Source organism: Charadrius vociferus, unplaced genomic scaffold (assembly GCF_000708025.1).
Source record: "Charadrius vociferus isolate BGI_N301 unplaced genomic scaffold, ASM70802v2 scaffold230, whole genome shotgun sequence".
In the NCBI taxonomy this organism is placed as follows: Eukaryota; Metazoa; Chordata; class Aves; order Charadriiformes; family Charadriidae; genus Charadrius; species Charadrius vociferus.
This window is the reverse complement of record NW_009646500.1, coordinates 3354572-3378065: the sequence shown is the minus strand read 5'-3', so window position 1 is coordinate 3378065 and position 23494 is coordinate 3354572. Positions and strand designations below refer to the sequence as shown.

Genomic DNA, 23494 nt, shown 5'->3' with positions numbered 1-23494 from the left:
TCAAATAATAAAGAACCAGCTTGAATAACAACTACATAGAATTTAAATGCTTTTGATTACGCTTTCTTTTCTCTTTTCTTCTGTTGCTCATTCTTTTTTTCAAAAGTAACTTTGCACTCAGGAGAAAACCTTTAAAATAAAATACACCTTTCACTTGCAGTGCATCTTGTCACTTATGGACAGCACTGTGTGCAGGTTTTCTCCACGTGTAACCTTGGCTTGTCATTTTGTGAATGATTCCTGCTTTTCCAGAAAGTGAGCTGTGCTCCTGTTATCTTTTTCTAGGCTGCAGCTACCTGCTCTCTTAAATGCTGCTACAAGCTCTTGTCCCTGTCCTCTTCCATTGCATCAGCAGGTCACACCTCATCACAGAGCACAGAGGTAGCTCCACTTAAACACAAATACGTTTGTCTGCCTTGCCATCATATCTTGGCCTCTTGCCTTCGTTCACACCTTTCTCACCTATTCACTCCCACTGAAGTTTCTTCGCTTCCTTCTGCCATAATTAGATAAGTTTACTAATGTGTTTATTTATTTTTAGGTAATCCCTAACCAGTCCACTCTCTACCCTAAATGACACAGTGAACATCCAAGTTCAAAGCACTACTCTTAGCTTTCTTCTTCTAGTGTGAAGGGGACTGAGAAGGGCACAACAAAATTCATGAAAGCAACTGAAAACATGCTATTGGCATTCAGGTCAAGAGAAGTAAAAATGAAGTGTTGTTTTTTCAGCCTGGTTCACAACAAATCAAATCTGCATTACCCTAAGAAAGAGTAACTATGAGAAAACCGTTGAGCCAAGGAGAAAAGTCTTAATGCTGAATGAATACATAACACACATATTTAAACATATGTAACCACACATACGTTCAAACACAACTTATTAAAAATGTGGTCCAAGGCAGAAACTGCAACTGTTTAGCCACTTTCAACCATAGTTATCTTTCCTCAGGAAGCCAATGAGCAAAAGCATTGAAGAATACACACGTCATGAATCTTACAGATTCAACCAAGTCTGGATGCCAAAACCTTGTGAAGACCTACACAGATTACACTTTAGGCAGAAAATATCTCTGCTTTCTGATTTGCAACCCAAATTTACACACTGTTTCCTTTAACTGAGAAGAGAATTCTGCTCAAAATCAGAATAAAATGTAAAACAAACCTCCATATAGAGTTTTGCCAATTGTCTCTTTTCCTGTAGGCAGCACTTCCTGGTCTGAATAGTAGTTTCTCACTGCAACTTGTAGGGCATAACTTGAAAATGGCTGTAGGTTGTCTATGATGGCTATAGGACCCTGAAATTCCTGTAATTTGAAATCAGATAAAAAACGTATTCTTAGAAAAGCGAGTCATACGTCACAGCAATTGTTTGCCAATGAAATGAGTGTTAAAAAATAATAGACTAGTGCTTTGGTATTCTAGTACACTTCAGTGTTTAAAAAATAATGTTAAAATAATAGTTTGGGTAATAGGTCACAACAGAAAACACATACCAAAAAAACAAGCTAAGGTGTAATTAACATGGCTACAACAGCACATTGTTCAGTGGCTGGTACTTAAATAGGAGATGTCAAAGTAAAATAAAAAGGTAACAGAAGAAAAAAATACTGATGCAAGTACAACTACCACAAAACACATAAAGGCAAGCCATATGGTTGCTGGACAGTCTCAAGAGTTATTTAAACAGATTAGTATCAACCACAACTGCTCTTTTTACAAGTAGAAACTGAAGACCCATTTCAGGATTTTAGCAAAGGCATGTTAAAAAGTAGAGGAGTACTTGCACAAAAGAAAGCTTAGGAATCTACCGATTAACAAATACCAAAGAGAAAGGGGAATTATTGTTGGGGATGTGGAAGTGGAAAAACTCCCAGATAGAAAGTTACCCAATGGTTTATAAAATGACTAGAAGTGATATCACATCCCCTGTTTATATATGATGTCACGTGCACTTTTGTTCCAAAATAGCCATACCAATGGTTTTTGCTGAAGAGCAGACAAATGGTAGCTTGAGTTCCTGCGGGTGTTAGTCATTTGTCTGAGAAATACCAGATATGTCGGTGTAGGCTGTGATATGCCGGGGCATAGCTGCTGTGGTGTGGCAGATGGCAAGCTTAATGCAAAACTGGTGTTTGTCGTGTCAAGGATAGTAGGTCTCTCAGTGTCTAGCAGTACAATCAGGCATCTTTTATCTAGGAAAGATATAAAAAAATTAAAAAATATATTAATTACTGCTGGACCAATTCAAATTTGCATGGAATTCTACCGCCATTCCTATAAGAAAGCATAACCACAATGTATTCTCTCTGCTTTCACAAACAGAAATAGAAAAAAATCCCACCTGAATGTACTTTATTTGATTACTTTCACGGACACAAAAATAGCAGTCATCGAAGTAAAGTCTCATTTATCTTCGAGAAAATACAGATTTACTAACAGTATAGATTTACTAAAGAATTTAGGTTCTTCTTAAGTACCTAAATACCTTGGAAATCCAGGTCGAGGTTGCTGTGTTATTAAGGGCAGTACACACTGATGAGTCCAAACTTGCTTGTCACAGGAAAGGCAGATATGCAGAATGCAGAGTACCTTTCTCTAGCAATTAAGTGTTATCTCTCTTTTCTTCCAAACAGCTTTTCATGTGTAAAGTTCACAGTAATAACAGGGAAAGGGAAGACAAATTTTGGGAGGAGAAAAGGGGTCTATAGGGAGAAAACAATAGAAAACTACTCTCTGACAGTAAACAAAAAGTAACACAAGAAAATCCCTCATCACTTGGTGTACTTTTAAAAACAAATTAAAAATATGTTAAATGGACTTGCTGCCAAGAAGGAAAAGATTAAGGTCCATGCATGGGGACGATGGTACAAGGACAAGTGTTTGCCCTTAGGCCAGAACAACTGACCTCATTGTCAAGATCTTTTCTCCCAAAATGAGCAACCCTGCCATTCCTACCAAAATCAAGTTCATGTATATTAGGAAAGGAGAATAAAAAAGTCTGTTCAACAGAAATAAATGTAAGGTTAATCTTTGTCAATTTTATAGTTACTTAGAGTAGTAAAAAACCCATGGCAGAAGTCCCAGAGGCCATAAAGAATTGAGTCATTTTCAGAGTTAAAGTTTCTGTCAGGCAGTTCCATAGAAACATGTTTACCCTGACAAGAAAATCCGTCACTAGATATTCAGTCCCCTTCCTCCTAACCCTGAAAAGAAATCATTCTTTCACAGAATCTGTGACAGGACAATAATTTTCACTGAATACTTCTGATGTGTTAAATGATCAACTGACATCACATCTCTGGATGGCAATTAAATAGGTTAGAATGAAAGGTAACTCTAGCAATACTCCTTGCTTACATAACTAAGGCAATAAAAAGCATGTCAGTCAGCCCAGCTGGTCTTTGCAAGCACCACTTTTTCACATATACACCATTTGCTTTCACTACTGAGAAGAAGAATAATTTCATTTTTTTTATTATCTTATTATGTTCATTTACTTTTGTCTTAAACTTGTGTGAATCATAGAATGGTTTTGGTGAGAAAGTATGTTAAAGATCATCTAGTTCAACCCTCCCTGGTATGGGTAGGGACACCTTCCACTAGACCAGGTTACTCAAAGCCCCATCCAACCTGACCTTGAACAGTTCCAGGGATGGGGCATCCACAACTTGCCTGGGCAACCTGTTCGGGTGTCTCACCACCCTCAGAGTAAAGAATTTCTTCCAAATACATAATCTAAATCTAACTTCTTTCAGTTTAAATACATTACCCCTCATCCCATCACTACATTCCCTGAAAAAGAGTCCCTCTCCATCTTTCCTGTCGGTCCCCTCTAAGTCCGCTATAAGGTCTTTGCAGAGCCTTCTCTTCTCCAGGCTGAACAACCCCAACTCTCAGCCTGTCTTCATAGGAGAGGTGCTCCAGCCCTCTCATCATCTTTGTGGCCCTCCTCTGGAGTCTATTCAACATGTGCATGTCCTTCTTATGTTGGGGGCTCCAGAGCTGAACACAGTACTCCAGGTGGGGTCTCACAAAAGCAAGATAGAGGGGCAGAATCACCTCCCTTGACCTGCTGGCCACAGTTCTTTTGATGCAGCCCAGGATACAGTTGGCCTTCTGGGCTGTGAGTGCACATTGCCGGCTCATATTGAGCTTCTCATCAACCAACACCCCTAAGTCCTTCTCCTCAGGGCTGTCCTCAATTCGTTCCCCCCCCAGCCTGTATTTGTGCATGGGATTGCCCTGACCCAGATGTAGGACCTCACACTTGGCCTTGTTGAATTTCATGAGGTTCACATGTGCCCACCTCTCCAGCCCGTCCAGGTCCCTCTGGATGGCATCCCTTCCCTCCAGCATGTTGACCGCACTACACAGCTTGATGTTGTCAGAAAACTTGCTGAGGGTGCACTCAATCCCACTGTCCATGTCACCAGCAAAGATGTTAAACAGCGCCAGTCCCAGTACCAACCCCTGAGGAACACCACTTGTCACTGGTCTCCACTTGCATATTGAGCTGTTGACCACAACTCCTTGAGTGCAGCCATCCAGCCAATTCCTTATCCCCCAAGTGGTCCATCTGTGAAATCCACATCTCTCCAATTTTGAGACAAGAATGTCATGCAGGACAGTGTGAAATGCTTTGCAAAAGTCCAGGTAGATGGTGTCAATTGCTCTTCTCTTATCCACCAACACTGTGACCCTGTCATAGAAGACCACCAAATTTGTAAGGCACGACTTGCCTGTGCATTGCCCCCCTTGAAAATGCCAAGTCTGTATATTCCTTCAAATATATTTGCAGCAATCACTGTAAACAGGAAGAGCTCTGTGGGGATCTCTATGTAGAAATAATCCCTTTGGACTGAAATTCTGTTCTTCCTTTTCTGCACCAGCTAAGCCTGGGGTTCTTGCAGGAAACCCTGTCCCTGGGGATAGGGATTGGTACATCCTGTACCAGGGCCAAACCAGGCTCCTGCACCAATGCCAAGCCCACACAGACCTCATGGGAACAGACTTGCCCAAAGTGCTGGTAAGAATAGCTTGGGCACTGGTCAGAGCAGCTGCAGGCAGGAGTAACTCTACTGGCTGCCCAAAACAGTGTAAAATTATTTAATTCCAAAGAAGCCCAAGCTGTTAAAATATCCTCTTGTGTATTTGTCAGATTCTTATGCAAAACTGAAGTTAAATAATTATTTTTAATATATTCATCATGCTAGTTTTAAGCTGTTCATCATCAAGCTGTTTTAAGCCTCTGCATTTACAAAGATAATCCCTATAGGTACCATGAATCCTAAGTTTCTATTAAAATTAATTTTTATTTCTTCCATTATTATTCTACAATGGTTTGTTTAAATATTAGAGTCTGGGTCTAGTATCACATAAGTTGTAATTTCTTTATAAATCATTTTAGTATGCAGAGTTCTTATCTTTTCATGTTTGGAAGTGCAGACTTTTTTTTTTCAGCTTTGCATACTAGTGAACAAAACTAGAAATCTGTATCATAGCAGGGATCATTACAAAAATCTTGCTACAAAATTGTGTGGACACATTTGGTCTTTTTCTGTGCTTTAACGTGCATCACCTTTTCTAAATCTCCAGGTTTGATTCACTGGCACAGGCTGCCCAGGGAGGTTGTGGAGTCCCCTTCTCTGGAGATTTTCAAGACCCGCCTGGATGCAGTCCTGAGTAACGTGCTCTAGGCAATCCTGCTTTGGCAGGGGAGTTGGATTAGATGATCTCTAGAGGTCCCTTCCAACTCTGAAAATTCTGTGATTCTGTGATTCTGTGATACAACTTTGAAAATAGGTATGGTTTGGCATTAACATCCTGAGCCTTTGAAACACAGGCAATATTCATCATCGTGACCTTCCATGTGATCCAACACAAGGTCAGTCCTTATATTCACCTTTTGTAAAATGCGCAAAGTGAATTTTTTCCCTCTAGAAGGTACCTGAATCCATAAAGCATACTTTACATAAATACACATGGCATGATCTGCAACTCAAATACACACTCTGAGTTAAATTTCTTACATTTACAAAACAACCCCAAACTGCTTTACCTGGATACAATTGCACCGCTGAGCTGTAGGCTAAGATTTTCAGCTCATGATTTTCTCTCTTCTGAAGAAAGTGACTTGTGCTTTCTTTATTTGCTAGCCAAATTTCAGTGTATTCCTTTGTTTCAATGCTCCAGTATATAAATTTCTTATCTACAGTCAAGCTGCCAATTTTCTTACCTGTAGGAAAACATTGTATAGTTAAGCTTCAGAATAAACCCTGAGCAGACAATTTTGCAAGAGCAGATAGGTGCTTGTATTCACAGTGAGTCAATATGGGTCAGTATCTGGGTCATAGCATATCTTCAAATACCTCCCCGGAAAAGAAATTTCTGATATTTTCCAATAGGTCTCATGAGGCTGAGACACTTTGTTATTTCAGTTTACAAGTGTAGATTTGAAGGCTTTTTATTATCCGTAATTATGAGAACTGCAATTCAATTAACAAACACCAGAAATAAAACACAAGAGCAAGAGTTCTCTATAGAAACTTTCATCATTTTCCAAGATGAAAACCACAGTGCTCTGCCATCTCCCAGGAACAATTAAGATAGCTCCTCTGGTAACAGAACAGCTTTACCAGCCCTCCTCCAGGATCGAGCTGAAAACTGAGCAATGAATATTAAGTTCATAACAAGAAGAGCAACATAGATAAGTTGTCATACAAGACTCTACCTGCATGAAGTACTCTCCCCATATATTGAAGTCTGCAATGTCACTTTCAGGCATAAATTAAGATGGTATTGTATCTTTTCATTGAGATAAACTGTAATAGGTATATCTAATATGAAACCCTAGCAAAATAATGCGTTAATACTATAAGTGAAATCTATTGACAAGTAGCATTTGAGCCTGTAGTGTCTCCATTTGATTTACATCATACATACTTGCATCAGTAAATATCCTCACATTGCTCTTTGTCCTAGTTTGTATCAACAGGGCACACAACTGGAAACACAGAACACAAACACTTTGTCCATCTTGCCTATAGATGAACCATTTTTATAAAGAAAGTGCTTCATTAAAGCTGTTTTGCTGAGATGAACATTGTTTGATGTAAGAGAGAGATAGATAGCAAAAAACACAAACAACCGAGAAACGTAACAGAGCACTCAGACCTTGAAAACTTGGTATTTTGGTAATTCTCCAGCAGTGGCAACCATCCACATCTGAGGCCCATATTTCATCTCTTCCTCTGATAAAGAGCAGCTGGGGATTCTTGGAGTCAGACACATCTATACTCATAGGTCTTCCTAGCTCTGCTTCTGCCACGTTACAGGTGCAGTAGTTTCTCATCTGTTCTTCTATTGATATGTATCCCAAAATGTGGTGCACGGTGTTATTCAGAATATCAAAATAAAACAGGCGGCTGCCATAATCAAGCTCTTCCATCCAGTACAAGCGGCTATCAAATAAAATGCATTGCTTACAGTAGAAAAACTTCAATCTGAGCAATCTGCCCTAAATGCGGTCCTGTAAGTGACTACAGTCACAAACCTTCCAAACATTTAAAACAAGGTAACAGCAGCATACTTGCAGGGTGATTCCAAGTGTTTAACGTATATTTTTGAATGGATGATCGCAATTACTGACTATTCTGAATAAAATGATTACTGTAAAAAATTGTTGTCTGGTGCTGACTTTCATTTGCATCATTTAAACAGAAGAAATCAGTATTTAAGTATTATTTGAAATCTTTATGCAGACACAGACATCTTTTTGAAATGAGATATGTCCAAGCTCAACTAGCAGCATAAAAGTAGAACTACATCCAGGAATTTCTGAGATTTACACAATGCAAAAAACTCATATACTATAAAAAGTCCTTTTTGGTCCTTAATAGTTGATGATTTAATGAAAATCATATTTAAAATATGCTTTTAAAAGTTATTAGTAATATATGCCTTACCTTAAGAAAGGATATGACAACAGAGATGATACAGTGGAATTACTATTACCCAACTGTATGTTCAAGGGTTTTAGAGACTTTGTCTTTAGCTCAAGATCAATAACAAGTATTTGAGTTCCATTCCATGGTGTCTTCAAGGCAACAAAGAGATGCCTTGCAATCCAGTCAACTGTGATGGCTGTGGCATAGTGAAGATATGCATCTTTGAAAAACTTAAGAAAAAATAAAAACGTTACTAAAGCTGCTTGAGAGCAGAATTTTCCTACTTGATGCTAGGATATTATGAAATTAGATTTGTTTCCAAAATAATTTCTACTTGGCAAGTAGAAGTCAAAATATAGAGATGCCATGGAACACAGATTCCAATATTTTTATGCAAATGAAAACTATTATTTCACAAATATCTATTGTTGCTTCCATGTTGCTTCCATATTCTTGAAATTGGAATGAAATCAAATTAAATTAAATTACATTTGATACAAAAAATCAATTTCTTGAATTTACTAGTGTGAATTTTAAAATAAATATGTCTTGAAATATCAACAAAGCAGATGTCAGAAAAATGATATATGTTTAATAGGAAAACTTTACCAGTGGTATACTCTGTCCTATTCTAATGATGTCATATTGATGACAAAAAAAATTGAAGTCAAAATGTTATTATATTTTACATAGTTTTACTGTACTGCTAGAAAGGAAAATTATCCAGCTAATCTCTTTCATATTACATCTCATATGAAGTGACAGTCATTAAGAAAATTGTGTCTTTCCAGTTCTGTTTTCTCCACCACGTTTTGCCATTAAATGTGCTTTGTTCCTCATATTGCTTTTTCTGTTTCAAATATGCAGTTTTTGACTTCTTCAAAAACATAATTATCCCCAAAATAATTACAATAATGGCCACATATTTTCCTAGATTCTCTCAAGCAAGGGAATTAACAAATACCTGCAACTTTGAAGTAGCCTGTGTACTCAGATGAAAAAGAGAATCTTCTATGATATAGTACACATTGTCATCATTAGCAGTATAACAGATGTCCTTTATATTTGTTTTTTCTGTTAGTTCCCATATGGTATGATTATTGTCTATGTCAGTAAGAAACAGCTTGTTGGCAGAAACGGTTAGAAGAGTTGGGACAGGGAAAAGATCTGGAAGGAAAAGGCCACAGCAGAAGTTACAAAAAACATTCGAGACAATGGCAGTCATTCATAAGGAAAGCAAGTACAAGGTAAAAGTAAATGATGGCCCTGCACAAATTATATTTGGTCGTACGTCACAGCAAATAAATAAAAAAATACGATGTCTTCTTGTCATCACATGCAAACTCCTAAGATTTTTTTCAATGGCATTGTGGATGCTTACCTAACAAATTTGAGCTTAGTAAAAACAGATTTGCTCACTGAATTACCATTAACAGCCCAACTAGAAATAGCCTATGATCCCTAGTAGATCTCTAACTCTCCTGGTTACTTTTCACAGCTCTATTAGAAATTTTCTATGATCTCTAGCAGTATGCAGATTACAGATCAAAACCTGCTTGTTCCATACTACCCCGGGGTTGCCTAGAAAAGTTAATTTAGCATAGTTTTGAGGAAAGGCTTGAAATTCCTGAAATTTAATCTAATTATAAGAAATGTGTTAATCATTTCATGTCAGAAGCTGTAACTATTTCATCTGTGGTGTTTACTGTAGTGTGGAACAAATGTTGCACAAAGTGTCAGAGGCTATTTATCAGATTACCAAATTCCTGTACTGTCGATTTCACCGGCTACCACACACAAACCATGAGATGGCATCTAAGTCATCCATACCTGATAAATTCCTCTCTGCTATATCAGACAAAGGTCCTGGACCCACAGAGGTGAAGGCTTGCACCTGTGAGATAGCAGATTGTTACATATATTAAGTAGCAACATAAATCATTGCATTTGAGAACTTGTAAAGCCATAATTAATGACAAAAACACAAGATTTCCTGGCTACTTAGCTAGGAACATATGCATGTGCTCTGTTTGACCTAAGGCTGTGCTGGACAGTTTAAAGGCTACATTCAGGGTTGCACCATGGCTATGAAGAGAATTTTAAGCAGTGGCCTAGAGAATGGAAATTCATGCTGCACCTCTCGATTAGAGCTCAAATGACACTAAACGGTCTTGTCTCCTTCCCCAGGCTGGTGCACTTCCTACTGTTGGTTGATGTTGCATCCAACATGATGTTGTCCCCCATCAGTACCTGGCCTATTACATGCTGTCGTGTGTCTAACTTGTCTTTCAAGCACACTTTCTGTGTGTTCTAAACTTTTTATCGCAATGAAAACATGACCTCTTGACAAGTTTTCATATGGAAGTCTCTTTTAATGGAAGCCATATGAGTCCTTCCATTTCTCCAGCAGTGGAACTTCTCTTGATATGTGGCTCTGTTTTAGTAGCCTGACACCCTCCACCAGCTCAGCCGAATCTGTGTTTAGCTTGCAGCTTTCAGCAGTGACTTTGGGAGACCTCTAGAAAAGATTTTTTTGGGCCTACCAAACCTGTATAATATTGCAGCATTGTTTCACGCTTTATTTAGTGAACAATACAATATGTAAAAGGTTAAGCCAGGTATCCAAAGGTGAGTCAGTGAATCAGCAGTTCCACAAGCAGAAACCACAAGTTCTTGCCCCAAGCCCAATACCATCTCCTAAGCAAACACATCAGACTGCACTGATAACATCTACCATCTACCATGAGATAAGGTCAGTAATTCTTCATACCTGAAACCTTACTGTGAGGCTAGGAAGCACATCCCTGAGAGAAAAGACCATCAGGGTGGGTGTAACGTTGCTCACTTTCCACTCTGTGAAAGTGTCAGCAGTGCCATTCTGACTCAATAGTTGATAGTAAACGCAGAACTGCTTTAATATTCCGTTGTCACTTTCAGGCCTGTCCCACCTGAACTCCACAAGGACTTTCTCATCACTTTTATGTAGGTTATTTCGTAACACATATATCCTAGGGTTTGTAGGGGCTGAAGGAACTGTATAAAAATAAAAGATAAAAAACACAGAGCAAAGTACTCTTATTTAAACACAAACTCTGCTTCATAATTAACTCTTTTATTTTTGAGCCTGAGTTTTACAACCCCAATGCTGACAGAGACAGAGAAATTGGTGAGGGGTAAATTAGAGAAGAATATCTAAAACTTCATGGTATTTCCTTTCTTCTTTTCATTGTTCTGTAGGTATCTGCTTTTAACTTGCCCAGCAAAAAAAGAGCTGTATGAACAGAGACAAATGCACTCCTGCACTTGGACTGGGACATACCTCTTTAGCCAAGTCCTATAGCCAACAATGGAGCTGCAAAAATTTTCATGATATAGAGCATAATCTGTCCCCACTCCTACCCCCTTCAAAATCTACTGCAGCTCATAAGCTTTCTCAGCGCTCCAGTCACACAGCACTATATTTTAGCTGACTTAACTTTGACCTGCATGAGTACAAAAATAAACACTGAAGTAAAAAGTATGTAAACTTTATTAAAAACTTAATAAGTGGTTAATACATTACATGCAGCCTTTGATGGTCATTGTAATGGATCTCAATTTCTGTTTGTTGCTCATAGTCATAGGCACGTGGTGGATATATTGTCGTGCGCTTTCTGTTCCAAATTCTATTGCTGCAGCTGTGTGCATTTATGTATGCAGTAGATAACTGCCAAAGATACTCAAGAACATGTTCTTGCAACTCTGCCTACAGCTGACTAGCCCGGAAAGCTGCTCATTCCTCTCCAGGGTGTTATTTGCTGACACTGACCTGGTCCCAGTACCCATTACAGGGGAGGAATGGGATTTAAAATTCTGGTACCTCCTTCAGGGGCTCGAAGGAATACAGATGTTGTTGGTGCCTTGCCCCAGTATGTGTATGGAGTGACGGTAAAATCGAAGAGTGCAAATGGTTCCAACCAATCAACTCGGTAGGATGGCACTGTCAAGTTATGGGGATGGAGGCACTGTTCACTCTCTAAAGACTGCGAAAGAAATAAAACAGAATAAAATAAAACCTTTTTTTTTTGCTTGTCAGAAAGACCTTCAGTTTTCCAAAATTCCCCTCAGCGAGCTGGTGAACTAACTCAAGACAGAGCTTCTCTTCCTGTGAGTGATTGTTGTTTCACCAACTCCTGTGGCACTGTTACGGTGCATAGCAATCTGCTAGCAATCTGCCCTTTGAATTTAAAGTACAGCTTGCCAAACGTGCTAAAATTAAGTGTGGATGAAGGCTAGATTTCACATTCAGGCAAAGGCTGTCCCACTGGAAGCTCAGAGGACGCTCCTGTCTGAGTTACTGTGAAAGGCTTTCTCACATTTTGAGGACTGGGAGCTCCTCACCCACATTTCACACTTCAGCAGCTAGCCCAGAGCTACTGCTAAGTCCCTGTTCCTCCCATGCTGGCATTAGTGGTGGAGAAACAGGACAGCTTGCACTATATTTACAGTTTAGTTTGGTTGCTTGACCGATTTGTAAATGCTGGAGAAGAAACAAACTGCATTTCTGTTTAAAAATCAGCAAGTAGATGCAGTAATACATGTAGATAATAAGGAATATCCTCACTTGTAGCGCTTTTGATCCCACGCAGTAAAAGACAGTTCCCCATTCCACATTTGTGGAGGGACTCCAAGTGATGTGAAAACTTGAAGAATTTCCTTTAATCCTGAAGGAAGACTCTGGCACTGAGTCTGGGATCACTTTTGGTGTAAAAGAAAAATTTCCTGTCCGTAAAGAGAGGAAGAAATAATAATAATTTAAAGAATATGAGCAATAGGTAGACTTTTCAAAGCTGACTTAAAACATTAAAGTGCTATGAAAAATCCTCAAGCTGTCATTAGATAGAAATGAATAACAACACCATGTATTCTTTTTAGCCATACCCACTAGCTTTTATAATTGCATACTATCTAGGTATAGCCTGATATATTTATTAATAAGTTGATGTTGTTCTTATCTTTCGTCAAACAACTAAAGAATTTCAAGAACGAAGAATTACAGGCTGACAGTGAATACCTTTATTGAGGGGTTTAGATAAAGAAAATAATGTACCTGGGAAAGGTTTAAGTGATGTGTGAACAAGGGTAAAGGCTGCAAACTCTGCTGGTTTTGAGAAGGGAATGCTAAGGCTCTGATTGATTTCCTGAGTTGTAATGAACTGAAGACTATTAATCCAGAACAGACGACCGCTGTAGTACCCCAGTGCACCCTGAGATACATCTGAAGTACTCCATGCTGCAAATTCTGTGATGATGGCATTACCACAACTGTGAAAACATGTATGAAATTAGCAAACTGAAAACACATGTGTAGAGAGAACAAGATTTATGCTTGACACATTGGTACGTTTCTCATCATTCAAATTCTTAATACTCATGTAGGAAGCAGGAAAAAAAAATTTAAAAGTTTTCTTTAAGTTCTCTACAGCAGAACACTTTTCAGAATGGCACATTGAAGGACGACCTGCAAAACAAAGCCTTCATTCCCTTGATTTCATTAGAAAACAATATTAAGATGGCTTAATATTCTGATGTACGGATATAGAAATTTGAGTATTTTGAAAAATCAGCCCACCTTCTCTCAGCAATTCCACTGAAACAGTGAACTCTGCTTCACAGCATGAGATCCATTCTACTTCATTAGAGCAGGTCTCCAGATGAATTTGACCCTGTTAGTTTCCTCGATAACCTTCCATTATTTATTCAATTCTATTAACATTTTTATTCCTGGTAACATTCTATTAACATCACTGATGATTTAATCTGTCTTGTTACTTCTATGTCAAAAGTTACAGGCCTTTTTCAGTCCCAATTTATCTTCTGGGTAAGAGATTAAATATGTTGTAAGAGGCATCATTTTGCCATGTCAGAAATATCTTTCAGCTTAGACACATGCTATCCAAAACAAATTTGGAAAAGCTTTGACACGCCATCAGGTCCATTAGGATGGATTACTTCTAATCTCTCTATTCTGGCATGCCAGGGACAATGATTTATGGCTGCCAATTGGTTCACAATGGAGCTGCATGTTCTAGCTAAAACTAATCAACATATTTTGATTCTTTAAATGTTTACCATTAATCATAGCAAGTCTAAAATCAGTCAGAAAAAATAGCTGATTCCACACAAAGCCAGCCTGCAACATTATGAGCTCATGTAAATACAGATACTGTTCAGTTATGTTTAAGAGGCTTAATGTATGCTTGAAAAAAAAAAAAAAAAAAAAAAGGCACTCCCCGTATGAAAAAGAGAAAAAATGCAATTTCATGAGCTACCATTCATCATGCACTTGGCACTTACAGAAGAAATTATCATTTTTCTCAAGGTCTTAGTACATAGTCGCGCTCACCCATAAACATGGGTTTATTTTGTTTTATTTTAAACTTTGCCTTTCAGGAATAATGAAGCCATTTCATGTTCAGGATGATCAAGAGGAAAGCCTGCTGAGTGCTGATTGCTCAGGTGAGAAAGTGGTGTCAGTTCAAGCTCTAAGCTCCATGCAAGACGAACAAGCTACAGCTCTAGGCACTTGAAAACTGTCAGCTGTTGTAAATGCCAAGATAAAATAGACAATAAACAGCGATTATTTCCTGAAGCTAAGCCTAGAAATTGATGAGCATGACCTCAGTTCAGCTAAGCATACAATACAGTGTTTCTCTCACTATAAAACCATGTTAACAACCACCTCAACATGTAGTTTGCCATCAGCTAGGTGTGCCAAATAGCTCTTTTGTTTATTGTTAAGTTAGTAATTAATGTGCCCAACATTGGAAAAAAATAGTTTTTAAAGAATATCACACTGACTAGAAAATACAGACTTTCTTACCTCTGCTACACATTTACTTACCCTTCTTTGCAAAGAGAAACTCTGTATAGGTTTAGGCATAGGTTATCTTGCACAAGCCAGTAAAGAAACCCATAGGTGAGATCCAAAGTTAAACCAACCACCTAAGAAAAAAAAGTCCAAATGGCAATTTGAACATGTCTTCACTTCTGAGGTAGAAGCCCTCAGTAGCTCTTGCAGAAATATTATTGGCAAAAAATAATATTACTACTATGAGCCTTTATTCTAACACAAAAAGAAGTATCACTAGAAAATAAACAGGTTGTTGGTGGACACCCATTTATAGCAGCTGATGATTTTCTAGATAACATTTTAGGAGCATCTGTCACAGTGTTCATCCCTGGAGTATCTGAGTACTTCAGATATGATCAAGTATCAAGTGATTAGTGGAACTACTTATCAAAATTTCCAGAACACCTCTGGCATTTTAATATTCTTTGTCAGAAACAGGCGGTTGATATTCAGTCTGAAAGTCAGAATCCCTTTTTGAAACAAGTATTTCAGATCTTTTGTCTTTGTTTTCTAGCATTGATTTTATGCATAGGATATTTAATGTTTCACCTTTTTTATGGAAAATGCATGTAAAAATTCTATTGATGTATTTGGTTAAACAGGAAATTCAAATATTTACATTTGGGTAAAAAATTAATAAGTAAAGAGTCGGGGGGGAATTAAAAAATCCTCCTGTTCATTACTTCAGTATTTCATCTTTATCTAAACTTGTTGCCAGTTTTTGTTTATTTTTAATAGGATCTAATATTCAAAATAGAGCTTTCTTGCTTTTGCAGTAAACAACAGATTCAATACCATATGCAAAAATAATAGAAATCAGACATCTAATAATCTGTTCTGTGAGCAACACAGAATTTGCTTCCACAAATTAGTCTGCTAAATGTTATCAAGTTCAGTCTATGTCATGTCATTAGCGCAGCTTACAAGTTGGTAGAAGCCTCTCTGAACATGTTTTCCAGCAGCTCTCAAACTTCTCATCCAAACACTAGCTGTAGCTATTCTTTTACAAGCTTAAATTTCCATTATGGATGTAAGTGGAGCAGCCTTTTTTTTTTTTTAACTCTTCATTAATAAACTGCAGAAGATGATGACAGGAAAGCAAATGCCATATCACTTAGTTGTCTGTTGGTCCTTATGTAATCGCATTCTTGACATATTTCTGTTGACATTGTATGTCAGAAAATCAAGGTTTGAATGATTGCTCCTGTAGGTTTTTCTGTTAAAAATATCTTACAGTATGTATGCGCCTGAGTGCATATTTAATCAAGCATGTTATATTTTATCCCATTTACCTATTCTCCCTCCCATGCTCAACACCAAATTACATCTTCCTGAATCTACTGTGCTTTTTAGATGTTTGGATCTTCTTTCCTTGCCCCACTTTTTTCTGCAACTATTACTTTTTCCCATAGATGTGCCCATCTTCTTTCCCCTGATCCCTGCATCCCTGCAATAATAAAAGGAGAAGGAATATTTGTACTGTTCATATTCAGGAGTTAGGCAGAAATTTCACACCTCCCTCTCGTTATGCTTCAAAAATAGACAAACTTTTTCCATTTCAAGAGAGGTATTAGTTTCTGGACACGATATGTAATTGTGATCATGAATGTAACTCCACATCGTGAGACACAACATAAATTTAGCTATTTGAAATACTCCTTGACTAGAAATACTAAGAGGCCACTCCTAGAGGGTCCTGGCCCCTCCTGCATACAATGCACTTTGCTGTTCCCCTGTAAATTAATGTTGTCCCAGGCATATTGTACAGTGTAAACAACTAACTAAGCGCTTTAGAAATTCCCTGCCAGATCCTAAACTGGAATAAATCAAAGTAGCTCTGCCAAAATCAATCAAGCTATGCCAATATTCACCGGCTAAGCTAAACAACTGATTGGAAAATAAAATAATTGTCATAAAAGGACCTAGTTCCTGCCAAAGAAATTAGACTTTCAAAGCTCTGCCTTCATATTTGTTTAGGAAACCTGTTGTCTCCATAGTAGTCTCTTCTATTCCTATCACTCAGATTTCAAGCTAAAAGGAGATACAGCTATATATTGCTGAAGATCCTATACTGACCAGCTGAACAGCAATTTTTTATTAGACAAACAGCTAGTAAATATCAGTAAGAACCAGTTACATCGAGAACATGCTCTAACTGTTGGATAACAATAATTAACTATTACATCTATGTTTTAATATTGAGGCAAGAGGCACTCTTTTCAGGATAAAGGACTCCATTGTGCAAGGAAGATACATATTATTACTTGTGCAAATATACATTTGTATCTTTATATGGGACAATAACGACCAGCTCGATAATTCCACCGTTAAAGAATGATGTACTGCCTTTTTTTTTTTTCCTGATGGGTTTATTTTGGGGTTTATTTTAATAAACAAACACCTGTCAGCTATAACTGGTCACTGCTCAATCTAGACGTTCTTACTTGGCTTTTTTCCTGTATACTTCACGGCAGGAGGATGAGTTCAGGAAGTCAGTGCATAGATTAGGGGCAGCATAGAAGCAGGAGAGGAGATGTTTGTTTGTAGGAGGTGTGAATAAGTGGATGGTTGAAGGCTGGTATCACTGACATAGAGAAAGGTGCAGAAAAAAGTGACAGGAGCAGACAAGCAGTCTTATTGCTGCCAAGGTTCTTGAAAACAGGAATGAGAAATTTAAGGTTGCCATGAGACAATTCAGAGGAACAGGTAGTGAATCAAAAGAGAAGGGTAAGGAAGTTGATGTTCACTGCTTAGAACTGTCAATCCTTATCACCCAGAAGATATATGATAAGAAGTGTACCGAGTTTGGACGGCACGTATCTTCCCATGAAGACACTCCACGCCAGCCAGCTTCCATGGAGAGGTGTGGAAAATACAGTGACCCTTTGCAACACAGATATTTCTCGGTACATGTGACAAAAGTTTTTCAATTCTTCTCTATTTAGGTTTATAAACATAGCAGGTGCCACACCAGAACCAGCTTTCCCTCTCCTCCCTTTGCAAATGTTAATTGCCTTTCAGAGACTAAGGCAGACCTGACTAGCTGTTTTTTTATAATCAGAGAAACATCAGCCTCTTTTCCTTCAGGAAAGGCAATAAAAATGTTCTGGGGAATGATACAAAGCTAACCAAGATCTCTGAAGTTTAGAAAGGTTATTTAATCGAGAACCTGTCTTCAGGTAAAATGGGAGCACAAACTGTAAGACAGATGGAATTTTAAAAAGTCTTCTTTAGCAAGCGCTGTGTTTCAAAGAAAGCCATTGTAGCAATGATATATCTAAGTTAACCTCTTCTGAGGCAGTCAACCTCTGCCTCACTACAGCACTTGGTACAGAGGGTAAAAACCCCCACGCGCTCTGGTTTGAAGCAGGGAGTGTTCGGCTTTTCTTTGAGAGAGACACCATAGAGTAAAAGCACTGTAATAGTCAGTCAGGACCTGTGGGGTGGAGAACATCACAGAGGAGGCAGGATGCTATGGAGCTCTGGCTCCATGTGTTGATGGAAAGGTCAGGATTGACCACTAGACTTGAGCCATTTGGAAAAACAAGTACCTTTTACAAATGGGAAGGAGCAGCATTACAACTATAAGGACATCTTTAATGCCACATTTTGTTGCAAGGGTCTGACTTTAGAATTACAGGCCAGAGTTTCAGTCCAGTTGTTACATGATTTAATTCTTACCCTGTTCTAGAAATGGTATAACAATATTGCAAGAAAGACAATAAAAATTAAAAAAAAAAAACCAAACACAACAAACCAGTCACCTGTTTGCCAGAAAACTGTAGCTGCTGTTGTAACATAAGATACTCCTCTCCATTAAGTCTTGCGCTTTCCACTGAATACATTGTGACCCAGTACAAATAGCCATTTACTGAATCCACTACTAGATCTATCACTGGGAACGTAACATGAGCCACAACATCCACATGGCCTCCCAGCAGTGATTTTCTGTAGATCTAGGGACAAAAGAATTGCTTTTAGCATCACACCTAAATCATCAGCCATGATCAATTGAGTAGATATATAAGTGGCTTTTCCACAGCCGTTTATCAAAAGCTTATGCAAGCCGTAGGCTTTCAAAGCCTAAGCCTTTTGCATTCAAAGTATAAGGATAAAGAATAAGGCAAAATTATTAGCTAATGTTTGTCAGAAAGTAACAAAAGAAAAAGCTGAAATATCTCTTCCCCTTGGTTTTCCCAGTTTTGGCAGCCTTCTGTCTGACAGAGTTTCTCACCCACTTCATATTCACTATTCACAAGTGTAAATGAGGGTGCAAGGCAGTGTGAAATCTGGCCTCCTAGCTCCAGTTTTTAAAACAGCTTCTGACTTTGCACGTAGAAGAAATGAAAGGCATACTTTTACAGCACTGCATAAATTAGCACAGCAATTTTGAAGTCAGATACCTTTTAAATAATTCACATGTCAGTGTTCCTGATATGAGTGTACAAAGTGCAATTGTAATTATTTTTTTTTCTGCAATGATCTGCAAAATATCACAGTACAGAGGCCAATCTTGAAAATCTCTGTGTAAACAAATCATATCAAATTTGATTAAAACAAAGGCCATCTATTTCTTAGCTGAGATCATCTTGGCAGCCTCCATTTTCACAATCTTCACTTATTTTTATAATGTTGAATCCAACAAAACATGTTTGATTTGCCTGTTTTGTACCTGGAGTTCAGTATCCTGCATCAGTGAATATTAGTGAACATTTTGCCCCAAACTTTTGTATAACTCTGGAAAATGACACAAGGGAAGAAAGGCCTCCTTGTTCTGCACTCTAATAGCAAAGGACCAAATGCATCTCAGGTTGCAAAAAGTAAGGATTATCTTCCCAAATACTGTTTTATGGTCTTTCTTATTGACTTCAGGGTTTTTTTCCTTTTAAGAAGTGTGACTATACCTACCGTATTTGCTTTGCCAGCCCAGTACAAGCATTGACCCAACCAATCAAAGGCCAATATCCTTGCATTTCTGATGTCAGATACATAAGTATTCTCAGTGGCACCCTCTCTTTTGTTCAATGAGCAGGTCTGAACTTCCCCCATGGAATTAATCCAATAAAGAGTGTCATTATACCAGTCAAGGTCTTGAAGAAAAAAGGGAAGGTATTAAGCATTTCACAAATATGTAAATAAAATCCCATATGTTTTTAAAGAACAAAAAATAGCCAGACATTTCATTTTTTTAAAAATCAATACAAACGAGTAGTTAGGCTCAGTTAACGTGAAGATAGAGACTTCCTTATAGCAATACAATGTACATAAGTAGTACTTATATAGTACATATATATCCATGAGGATTATAAATGTATGACATATATTGGGATGCTGGCACAACTATTTAGTTCAGAGTTTATTTTAGCTCTGCTGTAACTGTGGTGATGTCAGTAGGGTTTCACTAAGGATTAATTTGATCCATAAAGTAGAAGAAAGAGGATGGCGTAGCTCAGTGAAGCTGCCTCACTGCACAGCACTGCATTCAAGTCTAGACTGTTGCAGTGAAAGCTCTTGTCTTCCAGTTCTGTTGATAAAATTTATGGAGACCTAATAAATGCCAACAAGTCAGTAGCAGCAGCATGCAGTTTGTTTAGTATTTACCTGAAATATTTCTTATATGATGAAGGAGGAGTTCTCCTGGCCCATAGCTATCCAACCGCTGCTTCCAGAGCCCTTCAGCCCCCACTGCCAACATATACGGCTCTTCACCAGCTGATAAAGAAAGAATACTGCAGTTGCGCACACCAACAAACAATTAATGCATATATTTCTATTTTAATAGCAGGGGTTCCTGTTTCTGGAAAGTTACAGAAGCACAGTTAAAATTGCCCCTGTGCTAAGGAATAATGGACAAAGAAGAAGGGCATGAAAATATCACACTTTGAGAAACTCAGAGATTCAGGGCAGGTTTACATCCAGAACAATAAGACAATTTGGAAGCCTATTAGATTCCTAAAAATCACTGTGGGTTTGGACCTGTCCTTACCGAAGTCAGGCAAAATTCATCCTTAATCTCGGGTGCCAATCCAGTGCCTGAAGTTGAAAGCTCTTTTCCCCTTGGACATAGGTTATTATAGGTGAACTAGGTTTCAAAAAACATTCCAAAGATCTACAGATCTCAGGCATTGTGTGCACATCCATTTCTTCCATTATCTATGCTAAAACCAAGGATTTTCAGCTTTTAGCGAGCGTGCGCTTTCCAATAAACTGTCATTAACTCCCAAGGGCTGCTCAAACTACTTTGTCATAGAAAGTTCTTCACAGAGCACAGGAAAGGAATAAAACTTCTCATACCTCTTCATTTGATAGTGTATCCAAGCATGTGTTTAATAGTGTATTTGCAATCGAAAAATGTGTATAAGTAGTAATAATAAATACATTATACCATTATTGTACTTTGAGAATCTTACTACTTTAAAAGCAAATTTATTTATCCTGTATTCTTTAATGTTTCTAAGATAATCCTTTCTGTGCCACTCACTTTGCAGTCTTTGCCCAAAGCCCGGGCCTCACCAGGTGGAAAGCTGTATGTATAACTCCTTCTTCATTTCTCCTGGGTGACAAAGCGATTCTCACCTTCTTCTAAAGTTGTGCCTCTGAATGACTCCGACCATGGCCCTTCACCAGCAGGAGACACAGCTCTGACTGACACTTCATATGCTGTGAAGCTGACCAGCTCCTTCACTGTAAACCTTGTGTCACTAATGTTTGAGACAAGCCATTCCTCCTCAGGTGGATGCTGAGATGACACTTTCACATCATAGGTCCAGTTCTGCCAAGCAGATGGACCTGTGACAAGCGAACAATCATGTTATTACAGAGTAGATGGCTATAACAGAAGATATGCATCCTTTGAGAAAACTGTACGTTGGAGACTCATTTCAAAAATGTCAGTATCGGGAATTAGGAAAGAGGTAAATTAAAAAATTACACTTTCCAGCCAAGAGTAGCGGCTCCATCCCCCATGAAGAATGAAGTTGGAAGAACCAAAATTTTCCCCAGCCAGGTAATTTTCTAGTGTTCAAAGACATGTCCACAGAGGATAGAGACTGTAGGACAGTCACTGATCAAAAGCCAGTACTTCTCCAGCATGCATTTTCTGTATGATACCAGCAACCAACATTACTCCTACTCCATACTGTACTTAAGATGGAGCCTTGCTTAAAATCCCTTGCGGATGACAAATGATTTAGCAGTATAAACTTGTATTAATTTAGCCAGACAATTTAGCTATTTTACTGGCAGACCTTGGGTTAAATTTTTCAAGCTGAAGTAAAGCCACATCTTCCAACTGGATCAGCTATTGAAGTCACCAAAGCACAGCATCAGGAAAAGGGAAGCCAGGAAGTTAGCTCTCTAGAAAGAAAAGGAGTTTCAGGAAGAAACAACTGAACTTACTCGTTCCAATAGCGTGTTCAGGTGGTCTCCAGCTGATCACAGCTTGGTCCAATCCAAATAGTGCCGTGACAAGCCGAGGTGGAGTTGGTAAAGGAAAAGGCTGAGTTGATGCCCCATAGAAAAGCAAGTTACCAAAGCCAAAGTACTCTGGATACACCAAACTGCAATCCATAACATACTCATTGAAGCTAGAACTCCCCACTGGAGAGACCTCCTCATGGAAAACTGTCTTGCCATCTGTGACTGTAAACATGTTATTCTCATAAACAAAGCTCTCCACGTCATTAAGTGGCACGTGTGATCGCAGCGTGTGAAATTCTGAACCGTCAAGAAAACCTGACACAAAGGCCTGTTCTGTTTTGTTGAAGAAAATAAGTCTCTTGGATTGGAAGTTGATCGTGAAGTCTCTCAGAGCACTGGATTTCGCTACTGATGTAGCTGTGGAGGCAGTGCCAGGGAAGAGTGGAAGGTTTGCTCTGTATATGCCATCCTCCAGGAGACAGAAAATGTATCTGGTCATGGAGCAAAAAAGATCCAAATAACTACAGTGCAAGAACTCTGTAGATGAGTCACAAATATTTTAACAGATCAGAGATGTACCTGTCTTTACACAGACAATAGGAAAATGCTTTGGGTGCTATTAATATATGTCCTAGGAGAATTAAGCACATCACTTTTTACCTTCTGGGGATTTGGCTGGAAGATTATTGGAGAATATTCTTCCATAATACCTCATGTACTAAGCACCAACATTTAAAATGCATAGAGCTTCCTATTCATAAAAGCACTGAATGTTCTGAAAACCAAATTTCTGTACTGGAAATACTTTATCTCCTCTGCTAATACCCTAGGGAAGCGAATGGAGAAAACAACACTGCATGGTGTCACTCTTGTTCCAATTGTTTTGTAGTTTGTTATTTGTTGCCAATTGCACTTTTGTTTCGGTAAGGCAGGAGTTTGAAACAAAAACCTAGATGACTAATGAAGTGAAGAAAATTAGAGAAGAGCTTTATAGCACCTTTGACACCAAGGGCTCAAAGGAGGACACTTACCCATTATAGGGATCAGCTATAACCTTCCTAGGGGATGTCACGTAAAGAGGAGTGATGTCTTCAGCTGCTGTGCAGTTCTCTAAATGGCATACATGTATCTGAGGAATGAGAAGAAAAACTGGTGATGCATTCATGAGGCATCTGCTAATGAGCAAACAAGCTGACCCAAGATTCCTCCAGGGGAACTAGACAATGAAACATCT

The 23494-nt window shown here is 38.4% G+C and overlaps 1 protein-coding gene across 1 annotated transcript in view; it reads right to left on the bottom strand.

Moving 5' to 3' along the window:
• Nucleotides 1–23494, bottom strand: part of ROS1 (ROS proto-oncogene 1 , receptor tyrosine kinase) — a 73974-nt gene that overhangs the window by 35538 nt on the left and 14942 nt on the right. The window contains exons 12-29 of the mRNA XM_009883348.1: nt 23292–23389; nt 22240–22751; nt 21418–21630; nt 20443–20553; nt 19750–19931; nt 18606–18797; nt 14833–14933; nt 13039–13253; nt 12546–12710; nt 11809–11970; nt 10720–10982; nt 9780–9843; nt 8914–9116; nt 7968–8179; nt 7177–7463; nt 6062–6238; nt 1978–2195; nt 1166–1307 (exon numbers count right to left, since the gene is read on the bottom strand). Coding sequence (XP_009881650.1) covers nt 1166–1307; nt 1978–2195; nt 6062–6238; nt 7177–7463; nt 7968–8179; nt 8914–9116; nt 9780–9843; nt 10720–10982; nt 11809–11970; nt 12546–12710; nt 13039–13253; nt 14833–14933; nt 18606–18797; nt 19750–19931; nt 20443–20553; nt 21418–21630; nt 22240–22751; nt 23292–23389 — 3517 coding nt within the window. The remainder of the gene's footprint in view (nt 1–1165; nt 1308–1977; nt 2196–6061; nt 6239–7176; nt 7464–7967; nt 8180–8913; nt 9117–9779; nt 9844–10719; nt 10983–11808; nt 11971–12545; nt 12711–13038; nt 13254–14832; nt 14934–18605; nt 18798–19749; nt 19932–20442; nt 20554–21417; nt 21631–22239; nt 22752–23291; nt 23390–23494) is intronic.